Below are 22373 nucleotides of genomic sequence, written 5' to 3'. Positions count from 1 at the left end.
CTTCTTAAAGTATTGTCAGCTTCTTAAAGAACATTTTAAGTATCAATTACAAGACAGCTCATCTGTTCAGACTGATTCTAACAATGATATGATGTAGCATTAATATTGCGAACATTAGCGCTATTTAAAACCTTGCCCAAATATACGTTGTATTAAACATCATTCAGTACGTGGCGATTTTATTTAAAAAAATATATATTTTATTTCAAATGATCAAATAAAAACTTATAATACGGTTCAAGTGCGATTCAACTAAATATATTTAATACAATAGACCAGTGTTTCTGAACCTGTGGAACACGTACCCCCAGAACCCGTGAAAAACATAAACATAACAAAACCTGAGGGCAGCCTCGGTGTGTTATCAACGTATTCCAATAGCAAGCAGTCAACATTCGCATATTGTTGACTCGTCCTTGAATTAGTTCTTTTGATTTACTTTCCTATTAATATAAATATCTTGTTAATGTTTTTAACAAATTACGTACAGGGGATACGCCGCTGTGTCAAAGGGCAGACTTGCGCTACGCGACATAAAAAAAGTTGAGAACCACTGCTACAGTCCTTCTTGATAAAGCTACTTAAGCCATGTGATGCCACGTTCATATGTATTGATTTTACATTTAAAAAATTACAAGGATTTGAAAGTGCTATCTAGAGAGGCAGTATGTTGAAACTTAATGGAATGAAATTCATGCCATTGTATTTTATTAATCCCTCGATGATACTATACGGCAAGAATCATCTGCACTAAAGATAATTACCTTCTTTCACCATTCCAACAGTCAAACACTTTTGAAACCGACAAAACCGGCATACATTTCTGCTTCGTTTGTCTACCGGACAATCTTTGTTGTTGAGACAGCTGTATTTAGCCCCTTTCTGCACAGTCCGCTGTTAAACCAATTATTTTATTAATGACATTAAGAAATAGAACATCAAACACGACAGACACGCAATGTTAGCAAACATCAACAACAAAAATTATTACTTCAAAATACTAGCGACTTCTTCAGTTTTCTATACTCTAAGAGCTACAGACAACAATGTTCAGGAAATGGCTATAAACTTGTTACAAAAGAGCTTGCGCGACTTATAAAGAAATAAACATATATACTCGCGTCTATTTGTTACTAATTTCCACATACACAACTACAAAACACAAGAACATTGGGAACCGAAGCAACAGTTTTTGATATACTACATCAAATATCCACTTATTGACCTAAAATGCTAAAAAAAAATTAATTTTTCTATTCAGTCTCTTCTTATACTACGTTTCACTGAAACCTGTGAAAGTATTTGCATTTTGTTGATTTCAAATTAGGTTTATTTATTTATTAGTTTTTAATATTGCTAGTAAACGGCGGAATAGTAACAATGTTTCGATACCAACAACTTTTTATTCCTTTCATTACCTAATTAAATATTACAAGCAGTATTAAGTTAGTATATATCTGAATCTATCTGTAGTAATAATTGAAAGATAATACGGCTACCGCTAGGGGAAAAAACGTGGTCTTTAATTGCTGGTGAGTTATAGAGAAAAAGTATTATCAAGTATAATAAATATCAGGCTGTATCTTAAAGGTCCAGTTTCTTAAAGATGGGTCAAGGTTCGACACTGTCTAATTGCAACACACGAATAACGTTACAAAACTGTCATATAAAACAACCAGTCAGAAACTAGCTATTAGATAGATATTCAAAGAGGAAAACACTGCTTTATTAATGCTTTGGACAGTTATTGACTGGAAGTACGTGATGTGGTCTGATGAGTCTCATTAAAATGTCTTTTGTTTTAGTAATAACGAAAAGTAAAAGTTTGGAGTAAACAGATTGGTCCTGCCTATATGTTTAGAATCGGCAAGCTGCTAAATGTGTTGTAATGCTATGAAACACAAACTCAATCCCTTTAGAAATGTGAATAATATCCACAATATTGTTGGCGATGGTGTCTATTTAACAATGCTCCATTTCGACTCTGATGGACAAGGGCTATTTTACGACAACAATGCAATAATTCACCACGCTCTTGTTTTCCAAATCTGGTTTGAAGGGCACAACAGTGGCCCACTAAGTTTCCTGCTGATTAATTCTTTTGCCATCTTAATCTTACGAACCAATGGTAAACTCTTTTTCCTGGACGAATGGACAAAAATAACAAAAGTGATTTCTGATGTCTGGCATCTTGTAGAGCCTATGTCTTGTTTATTTCGGGTTATTATGGTGTAAATATATTTTAATCCATCACTTGGAGTAAGACCCAATAATGCATTAGTCAGTGTAGTTTGAAAATGTTCTAAATGAGAGGATCTTTATCGCTCGCAATTTATATATATATAAAGTAGTTATCCATCTGTCTGTCTGTCTGGTATTAACCGATTGGGAGGAACTGGCTGAACCAATTCCGATGAAGTTTTGTAGAGCAACTCATGCGAACCCCTTAAAGACCTAGTTTCAATGGATAAGTAACCAGAAGAATGGTTCGAGTTTGAAGTTTTGTAGGGCAACTCTTGCGAACCCTTTTTGTTTTTCCAATGGACTGGACTCCACATTCATAAAACATATTCTAATTGTCAAGTTCTTATTGGGGAGTTACAAGACGAGTGGACAGTTGCTCTATCAAAAATACCTAGGATCGAATCACGGCCCTATAACCATATATGATCCTTCTCGAGAATTCCTTTACGACAGCAGCAGAGGGGTCAGCTGAAACACAGGATTTAAACTAAAATAATTAACTAGAATGTAGTATTAATAATAAAAGTAGCTAATTAAAAACTAGATTTAGGCGAGGATCATTTTCAAGCGCGAGGTTAACATTTCCACATATTGTAGCTTTAACACCACAGTGTACCAAAACTAGTAAGCACAGTTAACAAAATCTTGTCAATTGATGCTTTTCATAAATCGGTCGTAGCATGGCCTGATGATAAGGGAGCTCTACTCGCAACTTGCGAGTCGCGGGTTCAAATCCCGTCATCAAACATGCTCGCCCTTTTAGCCGTTGGTGCATTATAATGTGACGATCAATCCCACTTTTAGTTGGTGAAGAGTATTTCAAGAGTTGTTGGTGGTCGTCTTCTTTCCAGGTACTTGTTAGCCCTCAATTAGCTTTGCGCGAAATTAAAATCCAACCAATCACTATCAGTGAGGAACGAGAACAAAAAAAAGGAGGTTTAATAGTGTTAGTCTATAGTTTGAATAGGCACATTGAAATATTTGTTCACCAATAAAAATTATTGAACACTATAGACCTGAGATACATTTGTACACTTGAAGTATTTATTTGTTATACTATATGTGCTAGGTTTTGTTCTCTTAAACTTTCAATAAGAATCGAATCCATATTAATAGTTAAATATTCGTGTACTCAGAGTAATATTTATAATATATACAACCATTTTGCCCCCTTTCAGCGATGCTAGAAACATAACATTTAAATTTTAATAAAACTGAGTTTGATAAGACTTCACTTTACCTGAATTCACTGTCTCTATAAGAACTTAAATGTTAGTATATTAACATTTTTAGATTAACATAGTCTCTCCTATTGCATCTTATATTCCGTTTTATTACAGTTTGTGAAACACTCAGCTAGTACTTTTTAAATTCGTATTATTTTAAAGGGTCAGAATGTTTAACTTTTTTTTTTACTTTTGTATGTTATCACTGACAAGAGCTCCATACAATAACTTCACACTTCTACCTTTGGGCAAAAATATCGATTTATCTGATCCAAACTGAATCTTCGTTTATATATTTCATAACAAAATTCAAAGATAAATCTATTTGTTGCAAGGTAGGGAAACAGATTTACACAAACTTTGCTCCATGCATCCTCTCGTAATCCTTCGGTTATTAACTGTACGTTTGAAATAAGGCAAAGAATTGAATACGTTATATTATAATGATTTTGAATAGTTAGATCAACAAATCATGCGACAACTATAAGTGGCAGTGGAACGGAGTGTATCAGAACTACATTTTGACCGTGTGTGGTGTTTTGTAGGTAGTGTTTGCCACCGAAAATTGAGCGTTTTTTTGAAATGTAACAGTCCTTTCTGCAGCAAACTATTAATACGCTCAGATCATAAAGATGTGTTCAGATCGGGGATTCAGAATTTACAAGACTTGGATATCCCTTTTACGTAAAGGCATTGGAAAACAAACGAATATAGATTAACTTGGGGCACCAAGACCATTAAGAAAGAGACCTGCAAAACGTCGTACCCCAGCTGTGGCAAGAAAAGTGCGGTGTTTTGTAACGGACGAGAATCCACGACCACAAAGGTTAGTGACAAAAAAATCCATATGTTCCAGGCAATCGCATGCTACATGATAAAGAAGGATCTCCGTTTTCCAGCGATGTAAGTCACGTGTATACTAGTTTCTTCCACGACGCATACGAAGATATACCAGTCAAGTCGCTGGACGTACCACCTATGCATTTCAGTGTGATCAAACTATTGAAATAGGAGCTGTGAAACCATCGTTTTTGTATACTACATGCATTATGGAAAGCCTGTAGGGAGGGTATGTGTGCTTTAACCATGAAAATCTTACGACGGAGTCCAATGCAATGCAAACTACCAAGATGCGTGATCTGCAGATACAGCATGGTTAGACGTGGCGACATGGACTGTAACGACGTAGTGATGCTCAAAAAACGTTTAAATATAAGTTACTCAACCTCAATACTCCATTTTATACGGCAAGCTATTATGAACCTACATTACTTTAGAACAAAAAAGTTATAACTATGAGCACAGTAATACACCTTTAATAGTACATAGTTAAATCTTCGACTAACCTTGAAGAACCCTTTACAGCCTTCACATGTCAGAACTCCATAATGATGACAAATAGCATTGTCCCCACATACCGCACAGCACTGAGAGGTAGAAGGAACGGGCTCTTTAGTCGTGGGGGTCGATGTGGAAGAGTGAGTGCGATGACTGGGTGGTTGACTGATACAAAATATTTTAACACCAATTTCAAAACTAAGATTATTTTCTGTTATACCTTATTTTCAAAGACCACCTTTTTCGAATTATATATATTTTAGGTAATTAAGACTTAAATCTTAGACAGATATACTTTACACAATATTGATGAAGGAGGGGGTAACTTTAATTTGTCAGATATAACTTAGTACGTTACACAGACATATATTCCAATAGGCTATACAGGCAGAACATATTATTACAATTAAAGAACAGGGGGGAATTTTGGATACACAAGTTTATAACTACCTCGTTAAATAGTAAGCAAACTATTTTACACCTACGTTTGTAATATTTTATGGGAAGGGAGAATTAAACTGTTTAGTTTTCAAATTAGATCGATTTCTTGATCTTTTATAAAATGCAATATTTTGTTACCTAATTGTGAACTAGTATGTTTGTAGTATAACCGATCATCTTGCTTATTCACATACAAACACATATAGATCAAGAATACTTACGTACTGAACAGTAGAGGAAGAATACTAATGATTATTATGATATAATATTTTTATGTTAATGTATTTTGTTGTGTGCCTAAAATAAACTTGGTTATGAACCGTCATGAACGTAACTATGCTTAGACTAGCTTTGACATGTTTTAAAAAGGTGGAATTTCATAATATTAAAACCTGATGCAAACTAAATTTGCTTGTATTTCGGAATTATCATATTTCACGCAAATTTTAATCAGGGGTGAAAGCTGAGTTTTTACAGCTGAGCATCATTAAAATTTTATGGGGGTTTTGGATGACGAGATAACTTGTTAGGATGTTATCACTGTTGGAGTAAAAGAAAGTATCTCAATTGCTCCTTTCCCTAATTGGTTGATAAAGGGTTAATACAACTATTTAGCGACTAACATTAAAATCTATAAAAAAATCACATTTTGTTATAAGATACTTGATTTTAACATATTTAAATGCTTTATAATGGGCTATATTCTGCACTTTCCAAAAGTACATTCATAACTTTTAGGGAGAAAGGCATGTCGTTCGAACCCTAAATCATCTTCGGCTGTGGGCCTATGTTCAAAAAACAAAACAAACAACTTTAATACCTTAAAAACAGAATGATTATGAGAAGAAATACCTTGATTGAGTAGCCAAGGAACAGGGAATTGTAAGAGAAAATCTTCTTGTTTTCTGGGAAGGCGCACTAGTTGATGGTGAAGTTTCTATACCTTCTGTTGGAAGAGATGTTTCTACAGCTAACTGATTCGTTTGAATGCTGAAAGTAGGACTTTTAGGTAATGAAGGCTTTTTCAAGGCATCAGAGGAAGACGTGGAGGGTAGGATTTCTTGGAGTTTTAGATACTTAATTTCTGTAAAGGAGACCGTTTTTCGTTCTGTTGAGAGTAAACTAGGATAACTAGGAGGTACGTTAGTGCCAGATTCAGACTGCTTGAGCCGAAAGACTGGAGAGATAGAGGAGGAAACATCTGACTTCGTCGTGTTGGAAAGCTCAATCAGTTGTGAGGGTTGAGTTGAAACGGATGACGTTTTGGGTTGTAGACTTACTGCTTTCTCTGTTACGTCATGAGAGTCTAATTTCTGTAATGGCATATTTTCAAATATGAACGAAAAAGCGTGTGGCTGTATTATGTCATGGTTAAGCCTAGGGGAATAAGTTTCTTGAAAGCTTGGAAGGGTTCCAGCAACGGTACCCGTCAGTGAGGATCTATCTCTATATTCAAAACAAGATGTCGTCGGTACCACATAGGTTGATACAGGTGTTAAGTCAGATTGAAAAACCTCTTCTAAACTGCTGGCTGCAGGAACACCCTCTGGAGAGATATCAAGACTTTCCACGGGTTCGCCAAATCCTAGAATTGGGTGTTTTACAGTAAATTCTTCTTCAGAAAATGGTTCTGTGTAACTGGAACCCAAGTGGGTGCTTGGCAGAGTAAAAGGAACACCCTGTAACGATATTACCTCTGGTAGAATGGACTTTTGACAACTTGTACTTTATTGTACAATAAGTTGATTTTTTTTTAAATAAACGTTCACCACCTATTTAAGCTTCCATTACTAATATATTTCACATTAACAGAGCACGACAAAGCTAAAATATAATTATCTGTAAAAAAAAAAAGTCTTACTTGTTTCTGTGAGTTTTAAGATTCACTGATAGGTTTGTAAGATATTTTATTTTTATAATTTTCACAATCAATTGTTGTATAAGGGCTTATCTTATGAAATCTTTATTCAAACGCTTCTGTCTCTAGTTACTTTTATAAAGTTTCTTAGGCTAAGAACTTTAAAATTGAGGCACATGTGCTAGGTAAAGTGCAACGAATAATCCATAAGAATAAGCCGGTTGCTCAACCAGAATCCAGCATTTGTGTAGCTTTGGTTTAGTATGATAGCATTAACTGCATTATACAGTATTGTAATACATATGTTTTTTTCCCGTTTAATGAGACACGAATTAGTTAAGTTGATTTTTAAATAATTCATTAAAGTACTTTAGATTAAAAAAATAGCAGTCATAAACTGTTTTTGATTTACTCGAAACGTATTTCTTTTTTTCTGCAATAATGTTTTGGAGCAGTTCGGGAATATTTCCAAAACGTGTCTACCAATGGGTCGACAAAATGAGCAGTTTGTATTTTGAACATCAAAAAAAGCCTTATTCAGTAGTAAGTTATTGTTATAATCCAGATCTTGTTTAAAATGCAACACTGATGTTTGCACGTGTTAGCTAGCATGCATGTTCAACACTCTAGTCCTCCGGTGGGTCAGCGGTAAGTTTACAGCCTTACAACACTAAAGTCCTGGGTTCAATTCCCCGCAGTAGACAAAATGCAGATAACCTATTGTGTATGTTTGCCTAAGAAAACAACAAACACTTCAGATGAAAATACTTTTTCTTTCGTAATTATTGCCTAATGAACACTCGCAAAATTAAGAGGCTGGCTTGGGCAAAAAAAACAACAAACAAAAATCGTAATTATTGCCTAATGAACACTCGCAAAATTAAGAGGCTGGCTTGGGCAAAAAAAAACAAGTTTGCACTTACTCGATGTAATGCATGGTTGATTAATGAAAAACTGTTAAATCATTTACTTAAAATTTAGCATTAGAACAAAAAGTTTTATGTAATATTTTTTCATCTGGGTTAGGTAGAGCAGTTAGCGTTTTAGCTTTTATTTTGTACTTTTCGTATTTGAAATAATAATGATATATTTTGTTTATCATGTGTTAGTAGAAGATTTTAAATACAATAATATAATTACAAAAACTAATTATTGTTTCTCCCAAAATACACCGTATTTCCACCAAAAGTTACCCTAGTTTAATAATGTTTCTGCAACGGTTATATTGTGCTTATTAGATAGTTTCTTTAGAGAAGTTTTTGTTTCTTGACTGATAAAAAAACAAGAGAACTTCATGGAAATTACCGTTCAATTAGTAAACTATGCTTCTTCTGCATACCTATAAAGCTGTATTCTGATTTTTCTGAAAAAAAAAATATATTCGTGGTGATGGTGGTGGTGGTTTCCTCTTGACCCTACGGACTGAGTTTCAAGTTTTATACTTTTAATCATTAATTAAAGATAAATTAGTGAGATATGGGTAAGTATAGCCATCTTTAAGCGTTCATTTATTAACATTTTAGACTATTATTTAGTGATTATTTAGCCGGTGACTACGTAAGAAATGAAGGCTACGGGCACTGCCACGTCAGTGGCTTTTGTTTCGGGTCCTGAAGTGATAAAAATGGGGCGCAATAATCAAATCTTTATTTGGGGTAAGCCAATTTTCTACAACACGCAAACATGACCTTCTACATTTAAGGTCAATGTAATTGCAATGGTATATCATTACAGATCCCAAATTAATAGAAATTTGTAATCATTCTGTTAGTAGGTATATACTGATTCAGTTCTCTGATCTAAAATCGAGGCCAGGGTCATGTAAAAAATTCGGTTCCGAAAGTAGTAAAAATGCAAGCATATCCGTGATGGAACATCGAATTTTAAAACAACAGTGATAGAAAGATGCAAACAAATTTTGGACTTTCAAGGCCATTTATATATTACTATTTCTAAGAAAAATAACAATTTAAAGTCATGCCAAGTCCTTCAAATACAAAACAGTGTATGTATGAAGCCTCTACAGTTCAGAAACACGTACTAGCAAAAGACAAATCTGTGTTTTGAGTTAGTGATAATCTAGCACCATGAGCGAGGAACGAATAAGCAACATGAAATGAAAATAATTTCAAATATCAAAAGGAAAAACATAATTTTGTTTCTAGAACCAAATATTTTGATGGTCACCCACAGTGACAAGTAACGCTTCTGAAAATTCTCCCATATTTTACATAGGTTTGTGCATCGCTTATTTTATTCGGTTTTATGGACTACTACGCTAATGACGAATCTAAGCATTTTAAAGGCCTTTCCTATTGCGCATGGTCATTAGTGTTACTGTATTAAGAAAGGAAAAACGACTAAAAGTAAATGAATGAGGATAAGAGGTGGAAAAGAATAATCTATTTAATAATTATTTCTATTTCATAATGATAATATGAGTCAATGCGAGTCAATGAGACTGAATTCGGAGGATTGGGTGGGCTTCAGAGGGGTTTCACTGATTCCGGTATTCAAATTATAATGAAATAAAGATAGATTGCAATAAAGGGCTCGATCTATTAACTTTATTGCCAAAACAACTCGTCTCTTATAGTGCCAGGCCACGGAGATGCGGAGTATAGGGCGTTGTCAAGACTGTGTTTCTCTTGCACAAGATAGTAGTGGCAACATTTAGTCAGTTTAAAGCCTTCATCAGCCATCGCTTTCAACATAACTCGCGAAAACCGTGAAGGAAACAGCTTTATAGAGCTGAGGAACCAGATTTTGTATTGCGCAACATGTACAACCACTACCACGTTTTCTTTACGATTTTGAAGTATGGTATGGAACTTATTCCTTCATAGGGTAGAAACTAGTGCAAATTCGGCCACGATGGTAAGCAATTCAGATTCCGGATGTAGTGAGGAATCCAAATCACTATTCAGAATTGAAAAAAAAGAGAGCATGTAAAGCTTTGTTTGGAAATCAACCTACTAAACATTCCTTCCTGACTCGCAAACTGGGTGTTAATGCTAAAAATTTAACGTAGTAACATAAATATAGCTTAAATTCCTGTAATTTGAAGTGAGTGATCGATTATTCGTCAGAAAGTTTAAAAACTTCAACTGCTTAGGGTCTGAAATTGACGAAACTTTGTATTGTTTATATTCACGTTTATTATACAATGGGTATGAAGTGTTATAGTAAATAGACATAAAAAAGATGACTTACATTTTATAAGTTGACTAATAACAAATCCATGTTAAATTTGTTGGTGTGCACCAAAGACAGACAATACACAGAATACATTTTAAACATTGGGAAAATATTTGTTGAATACTGTAAAATTCAACCACAATTTGACATTTTTAAAAGTGTTTTAAATTAGTGCTAACAATCTGCTGGATCTCAGATTGTTATAAAGTGAATTATACTACATATTTACGAAATGAACTTTTATTAGAACCAAATTATTGCTATACGCGAAATCTCTCGAGTATAAGCTTTTGAATGAGTTTTAACTTTTTGATAAAGTTCTACACAAATATCATTCTATTTTGACAATGATAAGATTAATGAGGATTACACATATACGTTAACATGTCTTGTGTTCTAGTTCTTTATGTTATCGTACTGTGTTCTAGTTATAGAACCAGAACCCAACATATGTTAAGTTATAGAACTAGAACACAGTACGTTAAAATAAAGAACTAGAACACAAGACATGTTAACGTATAGAACCAGAACCCAACATATGTTACGTTATAAAACTAGAACACAGAACGTTAAAATAAAGAACTTGAACGCAAGAAATGTTAAAATATATCTGCGGACTTACTATTCTAGAAACCGGATTTCGATACCCGTGGTAGGCAGAGCACAGATAGCTCATTGGAGTGCGACTTAAAATTAGTACAACAACCACGTGATTCATTTTTTTTCGCCCTCCCCTCCCAGTAGCACAGCGGTATGTCTGCGGACTTACAACGCTAGAAACCGGGTTTCGATACTCGTGGTGGGCAAAATACAGATAGCTCATTGTGTAGCTTTGTGCTTAATTACAAACAAACATTATTTCTTAGTTAATTTAACACAGTAATAAGTTTTTGCATAGACATCTTGACAAAGCTTTCAACTCAAAAATTATATTTCTTAATTCTAAATTTCAATAACGTGTTTAATATGCGGTTTGTACCTCAATTCATCATCCCATAACACGACTTCATTTTACGCATTTCCTTTAGAACAGGTATTTATACGTAATGTTTATAGAAATGTGTTAACTGATACGTAATGGCATACATATGAAAGTGGAATTCCAAACGGCTGAGCACTCTAGGATCACCTTTCCCACAAAACTCTTCAATTTGTTGGCTATGATTAAACCCTAACTACATGTGCTTTGTGAAGGGTATATAGAATCAGTAGATGTACTTTTTTGGAATAATATAGATTACTTAGAACAAAGTTCAAAGGTAAAGATTCCAACTTTATTGAACGTCACCATGCCTTCACTTTCGCCCACATATCAAGAGCATGTCACTTAATCTTAACTTACCTGTTATCAAACTTTAAGTTGCTAAGGAGAAGTTTGGTAAATGACAATTTGGTACAAACAAGAAACGCTTTGATATTAATAACGGTTTAGTACTTGACGTAAACCCCAACCTGAGTTCTCCCTAATGACTCAGCGGTAAGTCAGCAGGCTTACAAAACTAAACATCGGGTTTCGATACCCTGGAGGGTAGAGCACAGATAACCCATTATGTAACTTTCTGCTTATCCAAAACAAACCAAACAGCGCCATACATCGCAACGTACAGATTTGTTTCTTTGAAGTTAAGCACAAAGCTTCAAAATGGGCTATCTGTGCTCTGCCCACCACGAGTATCGAAACGCGGTTTCTATCGTTGTAACTCCGCAGACATACCGCTATGCTACTGGGGGGGGGGGCAACATACAGAACCGTAAGTTAGATATCTTGGGCAAGAAAATACGGCATAGGCTTGGTTAGATTTTTGGCACTGCATTGTTTTACCGCACTTCTTTGCCGCGTTATTTGAAGTAAAACAGCAAGCGTCTCTAAAAACCCGTTTACGCAAGACTTATTAGTTGCATATACATGTAATGAAATAGTGTTTAATGTTATAAAATACTGGTGAAAATATTAAAACAAGATATAATGAAAACAATATCATATTTTGAAAGAAATTGGTTTTTGTAGATATTAAGTTTACAGCCAACAAAGCCTTTTGACTTGCGGCGGTTTACTTTAAGTGAATGAAAATTGTATGTGAAGGACATATAATATTAATAGTGGGCAAAATACATTTTTTTTTCTTTCTGAAGTTTCATTATCTCAGATTTGTTTCAGATTATAAGACTATCCAGGCTTGGCTTGACCTGGTGGTTAGGGCACTCGATTCCCACTCTGAGGGTCGAGAGTTCGAATATTGTCCCAGAATGTAGTCGTCTTTTCTGCCGTGAGGGAATTATAATGTGACGGCGAATCCAACTTTTCGTTCGTAAAAGAGTAGTCCAAAGGTTAACTGTAGGTGGTGTTGACTAACTGCCTTCCCTATAGTCTCTTAATTTTAACTGTTCAGATTTAGATCCTTTGACCAAAAAATTTGTTGGAGTTGCAATTAAAGCGAATAACGACGTCAGGAAGGACCTATGATGCCGCTTAGATACCATCACATACACCATGAATTCCTGTGACTGTTGGTCAAAGTTCAATACGATCATGAAGCTCTTTAATAGTGAAATCATCGAAACAAACTACAGTTTCGTTTATGAGTAGCAGGAGAAAAGACCTTAATAAGTTCCGGGAAGGTGTGATGGTTAAAGTGCCGGATATGAATAAATCTGATGGCCGATAGATAGTTCGTGTTCCGTAGTTGCAAAACACACACTCCACATTTTGTGGCCGTGGGTACGTTACAAGGACGACGGTGAAACTCCACTATTCGATCAGAGTACACCAAAAGTTCCCAGTATGTGCTGTTGAGTATCTGCATTCCCTCCATTCCATCAGTTCAAAAATAAGGACGGTTAGCGCATATAGCCCTCGCGTAGTTTTGCGCGAATTTCCATAAAAAAAAAGTTCACATTGAAGCGGAATTTCCTGCTCACACTTTAGTTTGAATGTCTAATCGTGTTGTTATCACGGTACCAAACATTATATAATTAGACCTGTTATTAACTCTTCTGTATAGTACTCATGAATAGCATCTGTTGTTATTACTATTAATCACAAATTCTGCATCAGTAGTAACTAGATGGCAGTTTTTATCACTTCTGCAAGAATCCTATTCTATTCTTGTTTTCAGGTACTTGAGTAACGTAATTATTGTAAGTGGAATTTATGTATATATACACACATATATATATAAGTAATATTGGTGCTCTTAGCTGCTTATATGCATTCCTACCAAATGTTCCACACGAATCTTATAATATGCAGAGCAATAACATATTCTACAAATTACACGGGTTAAGCCTAGTTAACCGAGCAGTTTCTCTTCTAAGCTTCAGTTATATACTTTAATGACGTTATTGACACCAGGAGGCTTCAACAATATAAAATATTATAATAAATAATCTGGTTTATCATTTAACTGAATCGATTAAACTTTTATAAATATATAAAATAATATATTTATATGTCAATAGGGAGCGTTTGAAACATAGCGTCTATAAACTTAAATCAGTATGTAACTTTATTAGCCCAATATTTCGCTATTACAGCTTCGTCAGCGAAATATTGACCTAATAAAGTTACACTCTGGAGATATAGGTCGTGATTTTATTTATGTTTATAGAAATGGCTCATAATAAACAAAGTTAAGCATAATCATAGCGTCTATACATTTTCCAAATCCTTATATTAGTTTACTGATTCACCCCAAGTTTAGAACTCTGCTCATACACAAATAACTTGTTGATGGAGAACATATTTAAACTAAAATTCACAGATATTCAACCAGAAATCGCTAGAAGTTTCACATTTTGAAATAGAAACATCAATACATCCTTAATCATTGATGTACGTAGTGTTTTTTCAATTGGTTTGACTATACAAAGAGGGATGTTCGTAGTACAAAGTTTACAAATAGCAGAAGTGTGTTTAATTTGGAAAGTTAATTAAATGGTTATGAGCATGCAAGTGGATGCAGTTAGTTCTATTACATTGCATATTGAGGATGTTAAGTACACACATCAAAGGTAGTAAAATGAAATCAAAATTGACCTGATTAAACCATGACATCTCATTATAAAAGAGAGGTTACTGACTAACAAACTAAGGTCAGAGGTGAATCAAATCAGGTCATAGTTATCAGCTTGTAAAATAAAATTTAAAGAATAGATGCTTTATCCAATGTTTGTTTAAATATTATAATATTTTTATTGGTTGAATGATATTCAGTTGGTTATTTATTTATATATATAAGTTATTAAAATAACCATTATAAGGTTTTAGCAGAAGACAACATACAGTTATTTTCATTATCACAATTAGTTGTTAATTGTTAATGTTTGAAATATCACCTTAAAGCTACATAATATGCGTGTTGAAGATAATTAAGCGACAATGTGGGGTTACTATCAATAAAAACACAACAAATATATTTCTAACTAGTTAATAAAAAGTTAAGATATAGATATAGAAAACCAGATGGCGCTATATATAAGAAGATATAATAAATAAAAAATAATCTGGAACCCAAGAGGTTCTACGTTTACAACTGTTGATATTTATTTGGTTTGCATATATCAAATCGGTTTGAAAGCATTAAGGATCAAAGAAAACAGGAAAGCAAAACTCAAGAATCTTATATACACCTGGAGTAATTCTGTATGATTATAATTAAGTTGATCACGTATTTCACGGAAAATAAATTAAAAGGCAAACAAATATTATAGCTATAACATTTCTCTTCTGATAAAATCCGATGATTTTTACTACTCTGTAATATATTGTTTAAATAGGAAAACCGCACAAAAACATTTCACAATTGACTTTAATTTTTCCAAGTACTTTAGATTTGTTTAGACTAGTGTAATAATCTCCCATACGTTCAAATATTATGATTATAACTTTCGAATATCGCGGAATGATTAATTCAGTCAACCTCCACAGACATAATTATTCAGAGAATCATTACATTCCTTTTTGTCACTTGTGCCTGTTCTGATTAGCTTCAGTTACATTCAAGTTGTGGTCGCAAGCACATTGAAGTGATTAAACAACTGTTTGTTTGTTTGTTTGTTTCAGAGCAAAGTTACATTGGGCTATCTTCTGTGTCCATCGCAGGGAATCGAACCTCGGATTTTAGCGATGTAATTCCGTAGACTTACCGCTGTCCCACCGGCGGACATTAAACAAATAAAAACTTATTTAACGACCCCCATTTTTCAGCATTTGACGCTTACCTGTATAACGGACACTAACCCTTGTAAGTATTAATTTTAAAATATATCCCATAATGCCTTGCGCTCAGTGCTTTAAGCTGTTTCTAATTTTTGAAAAGTCAATAAATAGACTTGCTTTCTTGCGTAGTTATAATCAGATAAAAACAGCTTTTTTTCAGACTTTAATATCATTGGGGTGCATATATTATTAATGAAACTACCTGAGGCTGATGAATCAGAAGCATGGTGGATTTTTCTGATGATCTCAAGGTTCCTTCTGTGGTTGTTCTTATAATTGAAGTTTCTGCTGAACATTTGGTAGTTGCTAAAGCTGTTTCACCTGGTAAAACTGTGGTTGTTGTTGAGGTGACAGTTTCATCTCCTTCAATATTTATAAGAGCCGTAACTGCAACACAAAACACATAAAAACCATTTTGTGAATGGACAGATATGAAAAGATGGACTTGTTTAACTAACGAAGCAATATCAGAAAAAATATACTATTTTTACTTTGATATTGTGTTTAATCACAGAAATTACTGTTAGAAAACTCATGTTAAAACTGATTAATTAAATAGTGTCGTATGACGTCAGGAGATCAAGTTAGACGGTACACAAAACAGTACACAGAATGGGTATGGTTGATTAACACTTTTAAGGACAAACTGTTCTGAGGTAAAATTTATCAATACCAAGATTTAGAACCAGCTTCACCATAAGAGACTGTGAATTATAGAAGTTGTTTTTTTTTAATGTTAGAGCAATGATAAAAAAGGCCACGAGAACAATAATCTCAGTCTTCGTTCTACCAAAACTTGGCCAGGCGTGGCCTATATGTTATCGTGTCGACTGTAAATCCAAAGATTTATGGTTCGCAGCCCATTATCGCAAAATCACACTCTGAACTTGGGGTCGTTGGTGTGCTATAAGAATAACAGTCAAATCCCACACCTAATCCAAAGACTCTATTATTGTCATATTCTAAGGTTCATGACTTTCATATAGAGCTACTATCACACAACAGTTTGACAGAGAAGGCTTTCTTTAAAGGTTTATCACACTCCACTAGACAACAGTGGCTCAGTTTTCACTAATGCAACAATGCTACAGCAGGTAATATATTTGGTCCGACATCATCTGTCTCGCCTAACATAAAATAATATATATGAATTAGTGGTGCAAGGCCCTCTAATTGCAATGATAGTGTGAATATTGGTAAAACATTTCAATGATAGTGTGTGTATTGGTAAAACATTGCAATGATAGTGTGTATATTGGTAAAACATTGCAATGATAGTGTGAGTATTGGTAAAACATTCCAATGAAAATGTGAGCATTGGTAAAACATTGCAATGATAGTGTGTATGTTAGTAAAACATTGCAATGATAGTGTGAATATTGGTAAAACATTGCAATGATAGTGTGTATGTTGGTAAAACATTGCAACGATAGTGTGTATACTGGTAAAACATTGCAATGATAGTGTGTGTGTATTGGTGAAACATTGCAATGTAAATGTGCGTATTGGTAAAACATTGCAATGATAGTGTGGATATTGGTAAAACATTGCAATGATAGTGTGAGTATTGGTAAAACATTTCAATGATAGTATGTGTGTATTGGTAAAACATTGTAATGATAGTGTGTATATTGGTAAAATATTGCAATGATAGTGTGAATATTGGTAAAACATTGCAATGATAGTGTGTGTATTGGTAAAACATTGTAATGATAGTGTGTGTATTGGTAAAACATTGTAATGATAGTGTGAATATTGGTAAAACATTTCAATGATAGTGTGTGTATTGGTAAAACATTGCAATGATAATGTGAGTATTGGTAAAACATTGCAATGATAGTGTGTATATTGGTAAAACATTGCAATGATGGTGTGTGTGTATTGGTGAAACATTCCAATGAAAATGTGCGTATTGGTAAAACATTGCAATGATAGTGTGAGTTTTGGTAAACATTGCAATGATAGTGTGAGTATTTGTAAAAACACTGCAATGATAGTATATGTGTGTATTGGTAAAACATTGTAATGATAGTGTGTATATTGGTAAAACATTGCAATGATAGTGTGAATATTGGTAAAACATTGCAATGATAGTGTGTGTATTGGTAAAACATTGCAATGATAGTGTGTGTATTGGTAAAACATTGCAATGATAGTGTGAGTACTTGTAAAACATTGCAATGAATATTGGTAAAACATTGCAATGATAGTGTGTGTATTGGTAAAACATTGCAATGATAGTGTGTGTATTGGTAAAACATTGCAATGATAGTGTGAGTATTGGTAAAACATTGCAATGATAGTGTGAGTATTGGTAAAACATTGCAATGATAGTGTGTGTATTGGTAAAACATTGCAATGATAGTGTGTGTATTGGTAAAACATTGCAATGATAGTGTGAGTATTTGTAAAACATTGCAATGATAGTGTGTGTATTGGTAAAACATTGCAATGATAGTGTGTGTATTGGTAAAACATTGCAATGATAGTGTGTGTATTGGTAAAACATTGCAATGATAGTGTGAGTATTGGTAAAACATTGCAATGATAGTGTGTGTATTGGTAAAACATTGCAATGGCGAGACAGTTGACACAAAATTAGTTGGAATGAAAAAGTGTTCTATTCTAATGCACCCCTGAAGAAAGGTATCTAATTCATGATTCGATGCATTCCAATCCATACTTTTGATTTTCTTGAATTGTGATTTACCTACTATTTCTAGCTACCATGATTCAATGTTTATGGTTAATTGTTGGCTTAGTACTTGTTCACAGTGTTGTGATCGTTCTTAACCTTAGAAAATACAAACTGTATCTGCAAGGTTACAGTTCTTTTGTGTGACAAAGGAAAAATGTGGTCTTATTTAAAATTAAAACTCTTTCATTTAAAAATTTCAAAGCCTCGCTATTTCGTATTATTAAATTAAAAACATCCTGGTGATGAGTTCTGAGGACAAATTGAAAGTTATGTGCAGATACAGACATTCACAGATGAAAAGTTACAGTCTTGTACAAATGCAGATGTACATTGATATGTCGCCCCCCCAGTGGCCCAGCGGCATGTCTGCGGACTTACAACGCTAGAATTCGGGTTTCGATACCCGTAGTGGGCAAGGCACAGATAACCCATTGTGTAGCTTTGTGCTTAACTACAAACAAACCATTGATATAAAGGTACAGTTTGGTACAAATAATAACGTTCATTGAAATAAAGGTAGTGTTTGGTACAAAAAATAACGTCCATTGATATAAAGGTACAGTTTGGTACAAATAATAACGTTCATTGAAATAAAGGTACAGTTTGGTACAAATAATAACGTTCATTGATATAAAGGTAGAGCTTAATACAAGTACAGATGTCCGAGAAAATAAAATTAGATTCAAAAAGATGCGCAATCACAAATAAACACTTTACAGAAAAATATCAATGTGACATTATATTATATTTCTAATAAAAATATACTTTGAATTATGTCATAAGTTTCTGAAATGTATATTACCAGGTAAAATGTTAAATTCATTTGGAACAGGAACTGTAAATAAATATCATCTTTTGAAAAACAGTTTTTAGCATTTTCATTGGTTCCTAATTTTTTTCTTTAATTTGACAAAAATCCATGTATTACTTAATGTTCGTTACTATATTGTCATTTTTATCTTTGCATAGGATATTTCAAATACACTCTTATATAATTTTAAGTTATGAAATATAAGTTTATTTGTTTTAGAAAATTTAGTCTTTACTAATTGCAAATGGTGAAAAAAATGTGAAAAATATTTTGAAAATTTAAATTTTGGGGCTATTAAAGTTTGTTTCGAAATTTGTTTTCACTTAGAAAAATTTAACTGGAACTGGTTCAAAATAACATTTTCTATAGTAATTTACCCATGATTAGAAGTATTTCTTACACTATTTTTTTTAAAGAACGATATTTATGTTGTGCCCACTACGAGCATCAAAACCCGGTTTTTTTGGCGGTGTGAGCCGTCAGACTTACCGCTGAGCCATTGGGAGATTTTTTTAAGGTATTACTTTTTGAATTGAATATAGTATAATTGCTTTGCTTAAACGTTATCAATACACTGTTATAACTGGAATTAATAGTGCAAATCCTACTAAAATTGTTGATCAGTCAGCCATAATCTGTATTGAAAAATAATACCAGAATGATGAAAATAAAAGTTGGCCCAAAATATAACTCTCCAGTCACTGTTGAAACAATACTAAGTAAATTTATTGCAACCGTTTTTTGTTTGTTTGTTTGTTCTTTTATTTTGCTTTTATAGCTCGTAAACGAAACATGTGAATTAAGTTTATCTTATATCCTTTTTTATTTAAAAAAAGTGTATTGGTTTTTCTTCACTATTATAACATTTAAATAAAAAAATGAGAGTTTAGTTTCACTTGAAATAATAGTATTAAAATATAAAATGTGTAAATTATATTACAAGTGTTGTTGAATAAATTTAACAGCTGATATAGCGTTGAGATTTAGAAAATGTACATTAAATTTCGTATTATACTCTAGTGTTTAGGTTTTAAAATTAAAATCAAAATTCAAACATCTTTACACATCTTGTTACATCTTTAAAATTTAGTAAAGTTAAATTAAGTAACATGTTTTGTAATAGCTTATAAATTAAAATTATTGTTCGCCATAAAAATTTATGAATTGTTTTAACTATTATATCATGTATTAATTTTATTTTTATTTCTCAATGAACTATGAAAAAAAAATGAATGTTTGCTTGCATATTTAAACAATAACCATGGTTATTGTAGGTTTCGGATACAACTATTCAATCTTTAGAAATGGCTACATAGGCTATAACTCCTACCGTTTTAAACATTTATCGATTTTTTGAGTAATTCAGTGCTACTGTCTCATAAATATTCAAGTGGATATTAAACAACCAACAATTAAAATTAATAATTCAATTTAATTTCTCTACAAATTATTTTTGTTAGCAACATATGACGCTCGGGTTTTGTTTTTTGATTAGGCCTCAGTATATTTATACGTTCTTTCCGTTTCCACTTAAATATAAAAGTTAGAAATAGTTAAATCTATAATCTAAAGCACCTGTTTCAAGAGTTTATAAACTTCCAAAGTCTAGAACAACATGTCTTACCCAGATCCATCAAACTGTGATGAGCGGTAGCCTTATCTCTCAATCAAAGCGATTTCATATTTGACTGAGCGATAAGTTAGCAAATAACTTTTTTGTTCTGTTATTTACAACTTAGATTTTATAAAGGTAAGGGGGTAGAGTAAATAGGTACGTTTTAATTATCCCTTCTTTCCAGATTGTTACTTTAGTGAAAAATGTTGCTAATCGTAAAGAATGTAACGCCAGTGTGTTGTTATAGAGGGCGCTGTCTCTTTCGCTTCACGGTTTGAATTTACTATTATTTGTTGGAATATGACATATAAAATAACGCATTCCAAGAAAATATTATATATTTATTTAAATGCAAAAATATTAGTGATGTATTCCACGGTAGTACTATAACTTCCCCTTATATATAAAATACACACACGTTAATTCACATTATACTCTTTAACACGAAGCTCAGTTTGCATTTGAACAAGTGTTATCAAGCTTTCATCATTACACAGGCACCATACTCGTGTTTAATACGAATCTAATTCTCATTAGTAATACAGAGAGGATGAGACGCTCTGAAACGCACGCTTTAATTTTTAAATGTAAGTACGTAAAACAAGCTTTGAATTGTGATTTTATTAGTCTTGCTATCCTTACTACTAATGTATGATACACAAGATCAATTCATAAAGTTGAACAAACAGAATCAGTGTTTTAGCAACAAAGTTAATAAATTAGTACCTTCAAGGGAATAGAATATAAGCTCAGTTAGCTCTATGCTTAAAGAACTAGACAGTCTGCCTATCACTGAAAGAAAATTATCGTAAGCCTTGGCTGTGTTTGTAAGCCTATATTTTACAAAAGGTACTTTAAGGTGATTCTTGACCAAGATTCATCTAATGCTTTTGAAGCCACAATAAAACACAGTCTGATGGTCTAATATTAGACTGTCCATTTCAGTGCATGCTAATTTTAAGGCATGGTTTACGTCAATATGGACAATAAAAAAAAACTATTCTTTGAAGCAAGGCCTCCTGGAAGTTTTAACTTTGGTTGACACTATGAACTGTTATAATAAATCATGTAAGGTTTGCGTATTGTTCCAGTTGTTAAAAAGTGTTTTACTATATGGGTGGAAATCTAATGTTCGTTAAGCTAGGCAAATACTTTACATGTCTTTGAGTCATTTAGATCGATTCTAGCGAAGAGAAAAAACGAGAAATTTTAACTATCAAAGTTAATACTGATCAACTAAATATCCATAAAAATGTATTACGATTATAAAACATTTAGTTCATAAATTCCAAATGAAGATAAACAAGTTTCAAATGACAGAAAATATAACAGAGTAAATCTAAAATGAAAAACTAACAGAGAGGAAGAGAAGTAATGCCAACAACAGATCTAAGTCCTGATAAATAAAAACAGCAATAGCATGAATCATATTGTACTCATCTTTCCTGCTTATTGTACGAAACATAATAGGAGAGAAGCTATAAGTTAATAGATGGTTATGCGTGTAATGGGAGATAAGCTAGCAGTCAATAGATGGTTATGGGTGTGATAGGAGAGAAGCTATCAGTTAATAGATGGTTATGCGTGTAATGGGAGATAAGCTATCAGTCAATAGATGGTTATGCGTGTAATGGGAGAGAAGCTATCAGTCAATAGATGGTTATGCGTGTAATGGGAGAGAAGCTATCAGTCAATAGATGGTTATGGGTGTAATGGGAGAGAAGCT

The 22373-nt window shown here is 33.2% G+C and overlaps 1 protein-coding gene across 1 annotated transcript in view; it reads right to left on the bottom strand.

Annotated features, from left to right (window-relative positions):
- The window catches only part of LOC106466607 (nuclear receptor subfamily 4 group A member 1-like), a 29082-nt gene extending 9669 nt beyond the window's left edge, over positions 1-19413 (bottom strand). The window contains exons 1-5 of the mRNA XM_013926903.1: positions 19410-19413; positions 15726-15910; positions 6102-6928; positions 4817-4973; positions 765-894 (exon numbers count right to left, since the gene is read on the bottom strand). Coding sequence (XP_013782357.1) covers positions 765-894; positions 4817-4973; positions 6102-6928; positions 15726-15910; positions 19410-19413 — 1303 coding nt within the window. The remainder of the gene's footprint in view (positions 1-764; positions 895-4816; positions 4974-6101; positions 6929-15725; positions 15911-19409) is intronic.
- Between the last annotated feature and the right edge of the window lie 2960 nt (positions 19414-22373).

Source organism: Limulus polyphemus, unplaced genomic scaffold (genome assembly GCF_000517525.1).
Source record: "Limulus polyphemus unplaced genomic scaffold, Limulus_polyphemus-2.1.2 Scaffold75, whole genome shotgun sequence".
Taxonomy (NCBI): Eukaryota; Metazoa; Arthropoda; class Merostomata; order Xiphosura; family Limulidae; genus Limulus; species Limulus polyphemus.
This window is presented reverse-complemented; position numbering and strand designations above follow the sequence as displayed.